The following is a 12997-nucleotide window of genomic DNA, read 5'->3' as shown; positions in this document are numbered from 1 at the left end:
TATCAACCTATGTTGTCACTTTTCATTAAATTGTTTGGTCGGACACATATGCTATATCTATATACAAACATTTGACCCAAATTGATAAAAAAAAAAAAAGGTCTTGTGTCACTACCAACAAACACATACTATGGAACATTTGTTGTCACTTACGGTAGCAAATGACCTAATCGACATAAACCATCAAAATCTATAGATATAATTACGGGTTGTACCTTCATCGGAATCACCGGTTAAATCAAAAGTCGTTTCCTTTTTATTGGTGTACTTGCTAAACGATTTCTCCATCCTTATTCTGTCACTCCTTCTAACTGTTACTACAACAAAACGAAACAACAACACAGGAAGAACCCAAAATTAATGGAACACATATAAACCATGAATAAAAAGGAAAAGCAAAAAAAGTTAGGGTTAAAAATTACCTTTTTTTCCCCTCATCTTACGGGTTGTAAAACCTAATTTTTATACGATCGATTGATCACGGATTATTAGTCGAACACACATGCACCACGGATTATCAGATTCAATCGCTAATTTGTTTTGTTGATTTTTTGACCGTATTGAATCTTCATAAAAAAGGATTTAGGAAGGAGAGATTTCAGGCACGACTTTTGTTCAGTGGGTACAATTGATTTTCTTTTTTTGGGGTTTTCTTATTAAATTTCAATGTTTTTTCCATTCCAAGTTTACCCTTCCGTGTGATTTATTCGTTCAAGTGGTCACCCTTATTTACACAAATGCCATTGAATAATATTATCCATTGATTCACAAGATCCAATGGTCTAAATGAGTTCTCGACCTTTTGATGGTTCTCATAATAACTGCACTCTCTCTCTCTCTATATATATATATATATATATATATATTCTTTTTCCTAACACTCAATCTGGGTGTTCGTTCTTGTTCTTTGTTATTTACCTACAAACACAATATCACAAAATTTATTCCATTAGATAATAGTTTTTAATTTACCTAAAAAAAATTAAACTAAAAATCTAAATCTCAATAAATCACAAAATCGTTATCTCATTCCACTTGCTTAATTATTATTTATAACAAATACCTAAACAGAATACAAATACAAATATGAAGTTTATAAATTGACAAAATTTACACATATGCCTTATATACACATTTGACATTTAAAAACCCAAATTCATGATATAAGAAGAGTAATGACATAGATCTATATATTTTTTTCATTCTTCTTCTCATTTTCCTTGCAAATTCATTTATGGTGGTGGCCCGATTCGATGACCGGATTGATTGCAACAACTCATGTAATAAACCATCGGAATGTAGTGGTGTGCTGGCTCGCCGGAATGTAATAAACCACTGTGAGGGAAATTGCCTCAAAATAGGGTCTAAAGTTTCGAAACTCCCATTTTTTGATAGAGGATAGAGGAGATCCAACAACCGTCATTAAGATCTGGCCACCTCTGCTTCTCGTTTTCTTCTAACGTAATTTACTTCTTTTTGGTTTATTGGTCACGTTCCACACCACCGACCGCTAAAAAAATACTAGGTCGTCACCGCCGCCGGTTTTGTTAAGATATTCCTGTTTTTTTAAAACGAAATCCAAACCAATGAGTTTCGCTCAGTTTTCAATTTTTTGTTTTAATTTTGTCGGTTTTTATTTTTAATTTTGGATTTTCTGGTTCGGTGTACCCTAAAATAATTATGAGGTTATTGAGATTTGAGACCCTCTTACACCTTATGTTTGAACATTTTGACCACTAAAGTCTGACACTTAACAAATTAGCCACTATACTTACAGATCCATCACAAATCCAACACCATAATCCATACACACACAGATATACAATGGTCAAAATCCTCAATATCAATAATGTTGAATAGCAATTGGAGTATTTGTCGATTAAACCCAAGTCCCACACTCTCACTCTCACTCTCACCACTTCTATTACCCATCGCCAAAAATCAATCTCAATTTAAATCCATGGCTTATCAACAAGAATCAGTTTCTGAGTTTTTGACACATAAATCATATAGCCCACCACCATGGGCATCTAAACTTAACCCAATTCCTTCTCATACATTCTCTCTTGGACATGTAAGTTTTTATTTTTTCTATTTATTATTGTTTTTTTTTGTACCCACAAAGTTTAACTGATTGATTTATGTTAAAGTTTGGATTTTTATTAATGGGGTTTGTTTAAATTACAGTTTCCAACTCCTATTCATAAATGGAATCTTCCTAATCTGCCTAAAGATACTCAAGTTTGGCTAAAGGTAAATACTACTTAGCTCATATTCATATTTTGGATCATTGTTTGTGGGTTTGATTTGTATTAGCATATGTTAGAAAAAGGTGTTTATGCTAAATATGGGCAAATAATGCAACCAAGTTTTAGTTTTTTTATGCAATTATTTTGACCATGTTTCAATTTGATTACAATTTATGCTAGAAATTGGTTCCTTGGGCGTAGATTGGAGTTGAAAGCGTGAATCTTGGTTTTTTCTCTGGTAAACACTTAACAAGTTGTGGGTCATTAGTTGACTAGGTTAACGAAAGGGCCATCCTAGTAATCCGCTCGTAGAGTTGAAAATAATTAGTAGCCCACTAGTAAGGATTCTAGTTATTCATGGGCTGTTCCACTTTAAAATAAGCTCAGGTGCAAGAAATTGTACATAATAAGAGATGAAACAAAAGACATAGTTTAGAGATGAAAACGTAGACTAGCGAGTGAAACAATTCGTGCTCAATGGTGCATTGCTTGAGTGGATGTAATACAGAGCTACGTCTTCCATTTATATACAAGACCATAACTATCATAGCTAACTCAACTATATGTAGCTGAAATATATACATGTCATAAACACACATGTCCTATCCTGAATGGTTAGAATGAAGATCACATGGATAGCTGAGATGTCAATGCTCAGATTAAATAGTTTCTAGCAACTTTTAATGGAAATGCTATTACATTGAAGTTGCAGCTAAAGGTTTGATCGAACTGATATTCACATCAAATTTGCAATAGTTTATATCAAATTCTTTCTAGATGTGTTAATTTGTAATAGTGTCTACATTTAAGTTTTTATGTATTTATTGTTATTGATATTTTACAATAAAAACGTAAGTGACATCAAATCTTCAGTTTAAAAGTTGCATCTTTGAATCTTTCGTAATCAATATAGCCTGTTAGAGTTTTCCCTACTTGCATGCTTAAACCCAGTGTCTTTATCTAAACTGACAAAAACCTTTTCATTACGTAAGCGTGATGATCTTTCAGGTATGCAATTGAGTGGAAACAAGGTTCGCAAGCTTGAATTCTTGTTAGCGGATGCAGTTGCACAAGGAGCAGACTGTATAGTAACTATTGGTGGCATCCAAAGCAATCATTGTCGTGCAACAGCTGTTGCTGCGAAGTATTTGAACCTGGATTGTTTTCTAATATTACGAACCTCAAAGGTTGTCATATGTAAACCTTCTGCCCATTTTTTAAAGGTGGCAATACGGGGGTTGGGCGGGTTGGGTAATGGGTCAAAATGGGTCTGGTTTGAAGTGGGTCATTGAAGTATGGATCGAAAGGGGACGGATCTGGTGGGTTAAACCCAAAACATTCTCCATTCATTTTCTAGAAAATTGAGTTAACCATGATTGCATAAAACCATAAACAATTTTATGACAACAACAGTTTATATCATTGGCAACTTTCAACCCATTTCAAATCGACCCATTTTTATTAATAAAGGTGTAGATAGTGCAGCCTTTAAGTTTTTCTTTTGGGCTATGCATTTTATTGTTTTTTTGGATTAAATGGCCATGATTACTTATAATGTATCTTACTATGCAGGTACTTGTGGATAAAGACCCTGGATTGACAGGGAACCTCTTGGTGGAGAGATTGGTTGGGGCACATATTGATCTTGTTTCAAAAGAAGAATATTCAAGAATTGGAAGTTTGGTATGCTCAAAATTGGTTTATATAATTTTCTGTTGGGCAAAACGAGGGTACATTCGGCTTATCGTTCGGATCAAAAAAAGGCAGAGTGGCCTGAGTGCCTGACTTGTAAACACTTTAATATATTTCTAGTTAATACATAAAATGTGTCAAGTAGGTTTACAAACTATATTACAACAACATTTCAAATTTTTATTGCTTGCACAAATATTTGTCCACAAGTATGGAGTAATCTAAATGTGTTCTTACTTGCTTTACTATCAGACACTTACTAATTTGTTGAAAGAGAAGTTGATAAAAGAAGGAAGAAAACCTTATGTGATTCCTGTGGGTGGATCAAATTCCTTGGGGACCTGGTAAGATTGGATTTTTAGCATGTGCATAATACTGTTTGGATGTTATTTGACGTTAGTGATTAGATACTCATTAATCATAACATATAAGATAATGAGTGCGGACAAGTTTTGGATGAGATGTGAATTGAGATTAAAGCATATTTCAAGTTATGTAAATAGATGGGTAAATACTACTCGTCGATAGGTAGTTTTATTTGGAAGTAGACCATAGTTATCTGTATTCTGAAAACTATTGGCAATAATCGAATAATTAGTCCCAACATGCAAATCCAAGCACCCCCTTTATGACAGTGCTATAGCAAATCAGATTGTTTGAGAATCGTTAAATCATCAGTTTCATGGTAGTTACTTAAGGTAAAAACATTCTCGTTTTTGTAGGGGATATATTGAAGCAATTAGGGAGATTGAACACCAAACCCAGAAGACCAAAACAAGTTTTGATGATATTATTTCAGCATGTGGCAGGTTTTACTCTTCTACATTTTTTAACTTCCATTGTGATTTATTTTTTGAAGCATGGTTTGATCTTTTAATCATCGCTCTAACGTCCTTGATCTTTAGTGGTGGTACAGTTGCTGGTTTGTCGATTGCCACATGGCTAAGCAAGCTTAAAGCAAAAGTACATCTCACATCTGTTATTGTGATCTGTTTTAGTTTTCTAAGGAACGGAAACTAATAATTTGACATACTATTCACAGGTTACTGCATTCTGTGTATGTGACGACCCTGATTACTTCTACGATTATGTCCAAGATCTACTTGATGGACTTCAAGGTGGAGTCAAGTCACGTGACATAGTAAAAATTGAAAATGTAAGTTCAAAAATTACTACTGGTTCATTCTTATTATAACTAGCAATCCTCTAATGTCAGTTTTCTTATAAATGGGTTGATTAGGGTTAGGTTTTATCTCTGATGGATCAAATGGGTTAAACTAATAACTACGAAGGAAATGGAACGTAAGACACCCAAAATGTATTCGATTGCATGAAATGAATGGAAATGATGTTTGGTGACCAGTGTTTTTTCATGAATGAAGTCAGTTTGCTTCTGTAAACTTGAGTTTGGCTTCATGTTAACGATGTGGTTTAAAAGACACGTTGTTGACTGTTTAATATTAATGACTATTCAACTTTGGATCACCTTAAAGAACTTTTCCCATACTTTTAAAGATTTCAGTTTTCTCTTCATATAAATACAACACTTTCTAATACTGTGGTGCTCCCTATTATTGTTTTGTCAGGCCAAGGGGCTTGGCTATGCCATGAGTAGTGCTGAGGAGCTTCAATTTGTAAAAGAGGTTGCTGAAACCACCGGTGTGATTTTGGACCCTGTTTACAGGTTTGTACTATTTGTATATCTTTATACATTGTTTTGTGATCCTGTAAATGCAGATTAGGATAAGTGAACAATCCTAATTGATTTTTTTAAAGTAAAGATCTTGTGATAAAAGTATCTTTATACACACTAGTGCCTGGCGGTCCCCGGAACACTGGGTAAGACCTTATCGTTCGTTATGAGTTACTTTCATAGTCTTACTAGGTGAACAAGTTACAGATTTGTCACAAAGATTTCAGCATGAATCATATTACCATTTTTACTCCAAGATCCTTGTTGTCTGTCTGTTTTTGTCAGTTTTAGCTTTAAAAAGTACTATACATACATCAAGAATTAGCCGTGACACGCCTAAGGCCAATTGGCAAATGCGGCGTTATATCTCCACACTTCTTTTAGTTCATTTGAACCAAAGATTTTACTATTAACATACCTACACTTTCTGAATCATATGATCAGTTGCATCATTTTCATCCAATGTTATATAAATGAACTAACCTAACTAAGATTGCAGTGGTAAGGCGGCTTACGGAATGATGAAAGACATGGCACAACATCCCACTAAGTGGGAAGGAAGAAAGATCCTCTTTATACACACTGGAGGCCTCCTTGGTTTATTTGATAAAAATGAAGAAATGGCCTCATTGGTTGGGAAATGGCGTAGAATGGATCTTGACGAGTCAATCCCACGAAAAGATGGAACTGGGAAAATGTTCTAAACTTTCTACCAGCAATCCCTACTCCCTAGACACTATTGTGACTGTAGCAATTTGAAGTAACCATGGAAGACAAAATCATGTATAATTCTTGATATGAAAAGGTATTGTGAACATCCCATAGTTTACTTTTCCTTTTTCAGTGAATGGAAATAAGAGGGTTGTTTAGAGTTGTGTTTTGAATGTGATTATGTCATATTGGATATTGATAATCAAATAATTACTTGTACATATAACAGAAGTCTATGTTTTGATTGTGTGTGTTTTTTGCTTGGAGACTTGGGTTGAGTTTGGTAAATCGGAATGGAAGCTGGAATGGAATCATGTATTCAATTGGAATGAAAAAAATGTGTTTGTTTAGCATTTTGCAATGGAATAGTCCATTACGTAAGGAATTCCATGCCACCTGACCTATTTTTTTTCCATTTCATTCCAATTTCAAAATTAATCTACCCATGATGCCCCTTTATCCCTAATTAATCTCAACTACTTAGGAGGTTAATTGGCTATAAATTATCACATATGCATCACGTCGTATCGTACTTCCTTCTACATTTTCAATCAGTTGCAGTCACAGGTAAACTTATTCTGCATTTACTTTTCTATATATCAAACCATCAAGTAGATCAACATATATGTTATATACATTTGAATGGCTATAATTTATTTGAACACATTAATCACTTTGTGTTATATACTCATGTAAATAGCTGTAAAATCTTTACGTATAACATATTATGACACATTAAGACCCATTCATTGTATAATTTTGTTTTGGTGTACGTGCCATGATATGATATCCATCAACTACACCTATTTTATATTTTAGATCATTTTCAATATTGTTGCAGTTATGCCTCGGCTAACATTGAATACACAAAAAAAGATAAAGCTATTTGCTAACATTGAATACACGAAAAAAGATAAAGAAAATAGTTGCATGTTGTTTATTGTGGATCGAGATACTCAATTTAGTTAGTTGGTATTTTCAACTTGTGAAGACCATAATTAGTATACGTGTGTATGTGTGTCATGTTAGACCTAGCTACAAAATGCTATTACCCCAAAGAAAAGAATACATGAAACGATTAGCATATCAAAGTGACACAACATGCCATGAACAACTTAGAGTTAATAAGTCGGGATTTGTTAAGCTTTGCCATGTGCTTCAGAGTGAGGGAAATTTGAAGGCTTCAAAGTATCTCGACGTAGATGAACAAGTTGCCATTTTTTTTTGTATATATTGGGTCATGATATGAAAAATCGAGAGGCAAAGTTTCAGTTTCGTCGATCAGGAGAAACAGTTAGTAAACATTTCAATAATGTACTCAACGTTGTTATAAGACTGGAAAATGTTTTCTTTAGAAAGCCAGAGCCCATACCAGAAACTTCAACCGATTCTAGATGGAAATGGTTCAAGGTATGACATTTTCTAGAGTTAAAACTTGTCTAATTATTCAAGATAGTAGTACATAACTCTCTTACCACATATTTAATGTGATCACAGGGATGTTTAGGAGCATTAGATGGGACTCATATAGATGTACATGTAAGTGAGGGAGACAGGGCTAGATATCGAAATCGAAAAGGAGATATAACAACAAACGCGCTTGCTCCTTGTACACCAGATATGCAGTTCACTTATGTACTAGCAGGATGGGAAGGATCTGCTGCTGACGGTAGGATACTTCGTAGTGCTATTATTCAAGAAAATGGTTTAAAGGTGAAGAAAGGCAATTATTATCTTGTAGATGCCGGTTACACTAATGGAGAGGGATTTTTAGCACCTTTTAGAGGTCAAAGATATCATCTGAATACTTGGAGTAGCGGGCGTGGACCTCAAAAGGCTGAAGAGTATTTCAACATGAAGCATTCGTCAGCTAGGAATGTGATAGAACAATGTTTTGGGGTATTAAAAAAGAGATGGGCGATACTTAGAAGTCCATCATTTTATCCCATTAGAACTCAAAATAATATTATTCTCGCATGTTGTCTTTTACATAATTTTATAAGAAATGAATTACCTTATGATCCGTTAGAGTTAGAAGAATTCGAGGACACAAACAACGACGAAGATGATGAAGATCTTAGATCAGAGGTCGAACGTATAACAACAATTGGGACATCAAATGAATGAACAAGCTTTAGAGCACAGCTAGCTACTTCCATGTTTAATGCATGGAGACATAGACGCAATTAGATAATTTACGAGTAGTATATTAACCTTTAATTTCATTCATCGTTATTAGTTTAGTTAGTATATGCAGCTTTAGATTTCTTTCAGTATATGTTTTGTTAGCTTCTGCAAGTTTGTTATGCACTTCTTACATGTCCAGTGTGGTATAACAAAATTTCTCTTTTCTATATTCTATATTTAGGTAGAACTACATCATTGTGTAATATATATTTCAAGGTATGGATTCACAAATTGATAATGAAAGGGGTCCTGGGAAGAACAAAAGGAAATGGAATGACTTAGAAGATGAGAAACTAGTTGAAGCTATGATTGACATCATCAACTCGGGTTCCCAATTTAAATCTGACAATGGATTCAAGCCTGGATTTCTTAATGCAGTGGAACAACGTCTAGCTGCCTTACTTCCAAGTGCTGGTATAAAAGCGAAACCACACATAGAATCACGAATAAAGACTTTGAAGAGTGATTGGTCTGCGGTGCATGACATGCTATCATGGAAGGGCACGAGTGGTTTTGGATGGGATTCTGAGAATAGCATGGTTGAAGCTCCTCAATCGGTTTGGCAAGAATATGCTCAGGTATGGATTTACCTTAATTTAACTTTTTGAAGAAACATATAGTTGAATTTTAATGTTATAATCAACCTTTTATGCCCATGTTAATTAACAGAAAGTTGAATCAACCCATATCATTAATAAATTTCTATGTTATTATAGGTGCATAAGAATGCTGCAAAATGGAGGGGTAAAAAGTTTAAACATTATTATGAGATTTGTCTTGTGTTTGGAAAGGATCGTGCAAATGGAAGAGATGCTCAAACCGCTGCAGACGTCATATCTGAAATGAATGTGCAACAAGAAGATGTTGATCACACACAATGAAACGTGGAAGGGCTAGAAGAAATACATGTCGATCATGTAGCCAACAGTCCTATAAATGCTCCATTAAGAGAAGAATCAAGTACCCATCGGAAGAGAAAAAGAAGCAATAGTTTGGATTCTCTTGTTAACAGCTTGGATAAATCGGCAGATGTAATAGGATCAAAAATTGAGGAAGCAACAAAAACTTTCAATTCGGTTCTTGGAATCGAGAGAGATCGAGAGGAACTACGTAAAAAACTTCATTCAGAGATGAAAAAAGTTGATGGTTTGACTACTCGTGAGTGTAACAAGGTAGTGCGCATGCTTTCACGTGATGAAGACTTGATGGTAATCTTTTTCACAATTGCAGATGAAGACAAGTTAACATGGGTACTAGACATATTCGACGAAGATGCTTAAAGATGCTTTGATTTTAAATTTTTTGTTTCCTAATAGTGTATCAGGTTACGATTCATCATTCTGGTCTTTTTATAATGACTTTTTTTTAGTTCAAACTCTAGATCAAGTTTTTGGATGAATTTTGTAATTTTCCATTTGCTTGTTTTAATTGTTTGTGTAACCAAAGTGATAATGTTTGGTTTGCTGCTGGATTTTTAACTAATGTAGTCATCTACCAAATTATATAATATTATTATATGTTAAAAAGTACTCAATAATTAATAAATTAAAATATGTATGTAGTTCTGCATATTGTACATAAGTCACAACATCTTTTTAAAATACTTTGATGTCTGGCAATTCGTATTATTATGAGGGTACTTTTGTCACTGTGAAGATATTTCATTCCATTCATCCCTTTATCTTTATTTTACCAAACAACTTACATTAATGGTTCATTCTAATATATCTACCAAATGCACCAATGGAATGGTAATAACTCATTCAATTACTATGTTCATTCCATTACCGTGTTCATTCTATTCTATCGTTATTCCATTCAGTTCAACCAAACATATTGGAGTTGAGATAATAAATAATCATTGTTGATGACTTGATGGACCCTCTTTTCTCTATGGAGTTTCATGAAGTTCATGTCTCTGATGGCCTTTCAGGTTTGGTTGTATTGTTGGTGGTGATTAAACACACAAAATGCTTATTAAATACTACAAGTTGTTTAGCGTGACCGTAAGTTGCAACTATCAGATAATCAAACCTGAAACACAAATCCTAGCCCCCTTTTAACGTATGTGGCTTTAACACGCTAGGGTATCCCGGCCGGGAACGCAAGGCGAGGTGGTGTCATTGGCCCCACGGTGAACACTTCCCGGGGACCCTTAACTACGCAAAAGCTAACCCCTCCGCCCCTCCACTCCACTTCAATCTTTCCCAAATTCTTTTTTCTTTGGTCAATTAGTAATGGTACTATACAGATGAGACAAACATGTAACTATGTAAGGGTTAAAAAGATAAGTATTGCCTTGGGTGAAAAACAAAAGAAATATCAAATATGGAAATGATGTGTTTTTATTGCGGAAACAAAACTGAAGGTAGTGTATACCATTTGCTCTAAAGATTGATATTGATTGATATATGTTGTAAAAAAAAGTTGCTAAACCCGTCATAAAAGTCAGATATTGATCATGAGTTGCTCTAGAGTTGAATGTATATAACGATTGAATTATCATTTTGGTTCGTGTTATGAATTAAGAAAAGAAAATCTAAGTATCTTGTATTTTTTAATTAATTTATTTATGTTGAAGCTTCTAATTTTAACTGGCATTTATTATTATTTTTATTTATTTTTTAAAGACATAGATCATTTACTCGCAACAGGAGATAATTTAGGTTGTCTTAAACGGATGTTCCAAGATGTTTTAAGGTACTTTGAAACCGGTAATGATCCCTGTCAAGATCTTTTTTAACATTAGATGGATACCCGTACGATGCAGCGGCGGTATACCGCGGTGGTGGGCGGAAGTGATAACGGTTGAACGTTAACAAAATTGCGGGTTACAAAAGAGGGACAATGGTTGGAGCGTGTCTGATTTTAGGGTGAAGAGAGTATTATGGGAATAAAAAATGTCCAAGGGCAAATAAGGTATTTCAAAGACAGAAATAATTAATAGGGGGGATTTATTTTATTAGGTAGTATAGATTTAAGTTTTAGGGGTTTGCTAAATACAACCCTTAGGGCTATGTTTAAGGTGCATAGATTGTTTGTACATTTAGCATAAAAATCAGGGACGGACTTTTAATATGGAAGGTACAAGTTTTTTTATGCACGTTAAATACAGCCTAAGGGTTGTATTTAGTATTTCCCTAAGTTTTATTAGATATATGTGGAAAATATTGTATAAATTTATGTGTAAAAGATATTCTGTGAGTTTGTATAGTTGTTATTTTTTAAGAAAGATAATATGAATGATTAAGAAAATCATGCACATCGATGATTATAGAAGACAATAATAACATGCTGTTTATCTTGCATATGCTATCAATAGTCAATACTACGGAGTATATGTCTATATTAATGATTTAAGTTTAGGAAGGAAAAAAAAGAAGAGTTTTAAAATTTAAATGGAACAATTAATGACGTACGTGCTTCGTTGTCCTCAGAGTTGGATGATTGACGATCTTTGTTTGTACGTAACTCTATCTTGGGTTTGACCATTTTGTACTCGACCAATAAATTGTGTGATTGATGCGAAAGGTATTATATTCTTATTGTCGATCAAGGGATCGACATTTTAAAACCTAAATCTATCGTTTGACGTTATTCCAACATCATGTTAATATTGTTATAAAAGAAGCTTTAATTATGAAGCTCGTATGTTGTTTGACACTATTCATCTGTGACACTTTTGTAGTTACATCATTTTTAGGAACAGTTGTCACGATATATAATGCACCTTTTACAACAAAGAAAAAGTGAAATAAGTATTGTTTTTACTCCTGAATACATACGTTACACAAATATAGGTACAGTTCTGATGATAATAGATTATAGTTTTTGTAGTATCAATTGATATTTAACATGCAAAGGTTAAAGGCTCATGTCTTACAATTCGTGAAGATTAAATAAAAGTAAAATGTAATGATAAATCTATAATAATTATTAACCACTTATAATAAATGTGTATATTTTACTATACATTGTATGATTGTATAACAAAACTTATTGTAAATTTATCATCATCCTAAAATAAAGCTAACAATGCATGGATTATCAAGATAGATATAGATATAAATAACGATATTAAAAAAATAAAAATTTTAAACACTAGCTTAAAAATATTATTAGAATCTTATAAATATGACCTCTATTTCGTTCATTTTTTTTTTAATTTTATCATCTAACTTTTTCAAATATAATTGAAGATTTTTACTTACAAATTAAAAGGATTACCATCTTTCAAAAACTAAAAAAAAACTACAAGATGATACACGTACGTTAAAGTTTTATTCTAGTATCATTTCCGATAAGATAAACATAATCAAACATCATGGATAAACATTTCTAAGTTCAAACACTTTTAAAACAATTACCTTCCCATATGACTACGTAACTCATATAATATTATTCTTGCCAACACACAAATGATATTTAAATCAAATTATAATAGTATGTCTTTTTCTCATCGATC

At 33.3% G+C, this 12997-nt stretch overlaps 2 protein-coding genes and 1 pseudogene across 2 annotated transcripts; all 3 read left to right on the top strand.

The window, feature by feature from the left end:
* The first annotated feature begins 1803 nt into the window (after window positions 1-1803).
* LOC122587179 (putative D-cysteine desulfhydrase 1, mitochondrial) lies at window positions 1804-6566 on the top strand. The gene is made up of 10 exons (XM_043759273.1): window positions 1804-2074; window positions 2188-2253; window positions 3242-3436; window positions 3822-3932; window positions 4194-4285; window positions 4664-4750; window positions 4847-4904; window positions 4984-5097; window positions 5528-5625; window positions 6134-6566. Exons 1-10 carry the CDS (start codon window positions 1850-1852, stop codon window positions 6336-6338), a joined length of 1251 nt encoding a protein of 416 aa, XP_043615208.1. The 5' UTR covers window positions 1804-1849; the 3' UTR covers window positions 6339-6566.
* A 1024-nt stretch (window positions 6567-7590) lies between these two features.
* Window positions 7591-8472, top strand: LOC122588076 (protein ALP1-like). Its single transcript, XM_043760218.1, has 2 exons — window positions 7591-7755; window positions 7843-8472. Exons 1-2 carry the CDS (start codon window positions 7591-7593, stop codon window positions 8470-8472), a joined length of 795 nt encoding a protein of 264 aa, XP_043616153.1.
* Window positions 8473-8750: 278 nt separating this feature from the next.
* Window positions 8751-9812, top strand: LOC122588075 (annotated as a pseudogene).
* The last annotated feature ends 3185 nt before the right edge of the window (window positions 9813-12997 follow it).

The sequence above is a fragment of the Erigeron canadensis genome, chromosome 2 (genome assembly GCF_010389155.1).
Source record: "Erigeron canadensis isolate Cc75 chromosome 2, C_canadensis_v1, whole genome shotgun sequence".
NCBI classification, from domain to species: domain Eukaryota; kingdom Viridiplantae; phylum Streptophyta; class Magnoliopsida; order Asterales; family Asteraceae; genus Erigeron; species Erigeron canadensis.
Note: the sequence above shows the minus strand (reverse complement) of the source record. Positions and strands in the feature narration are given on the sequence as shown.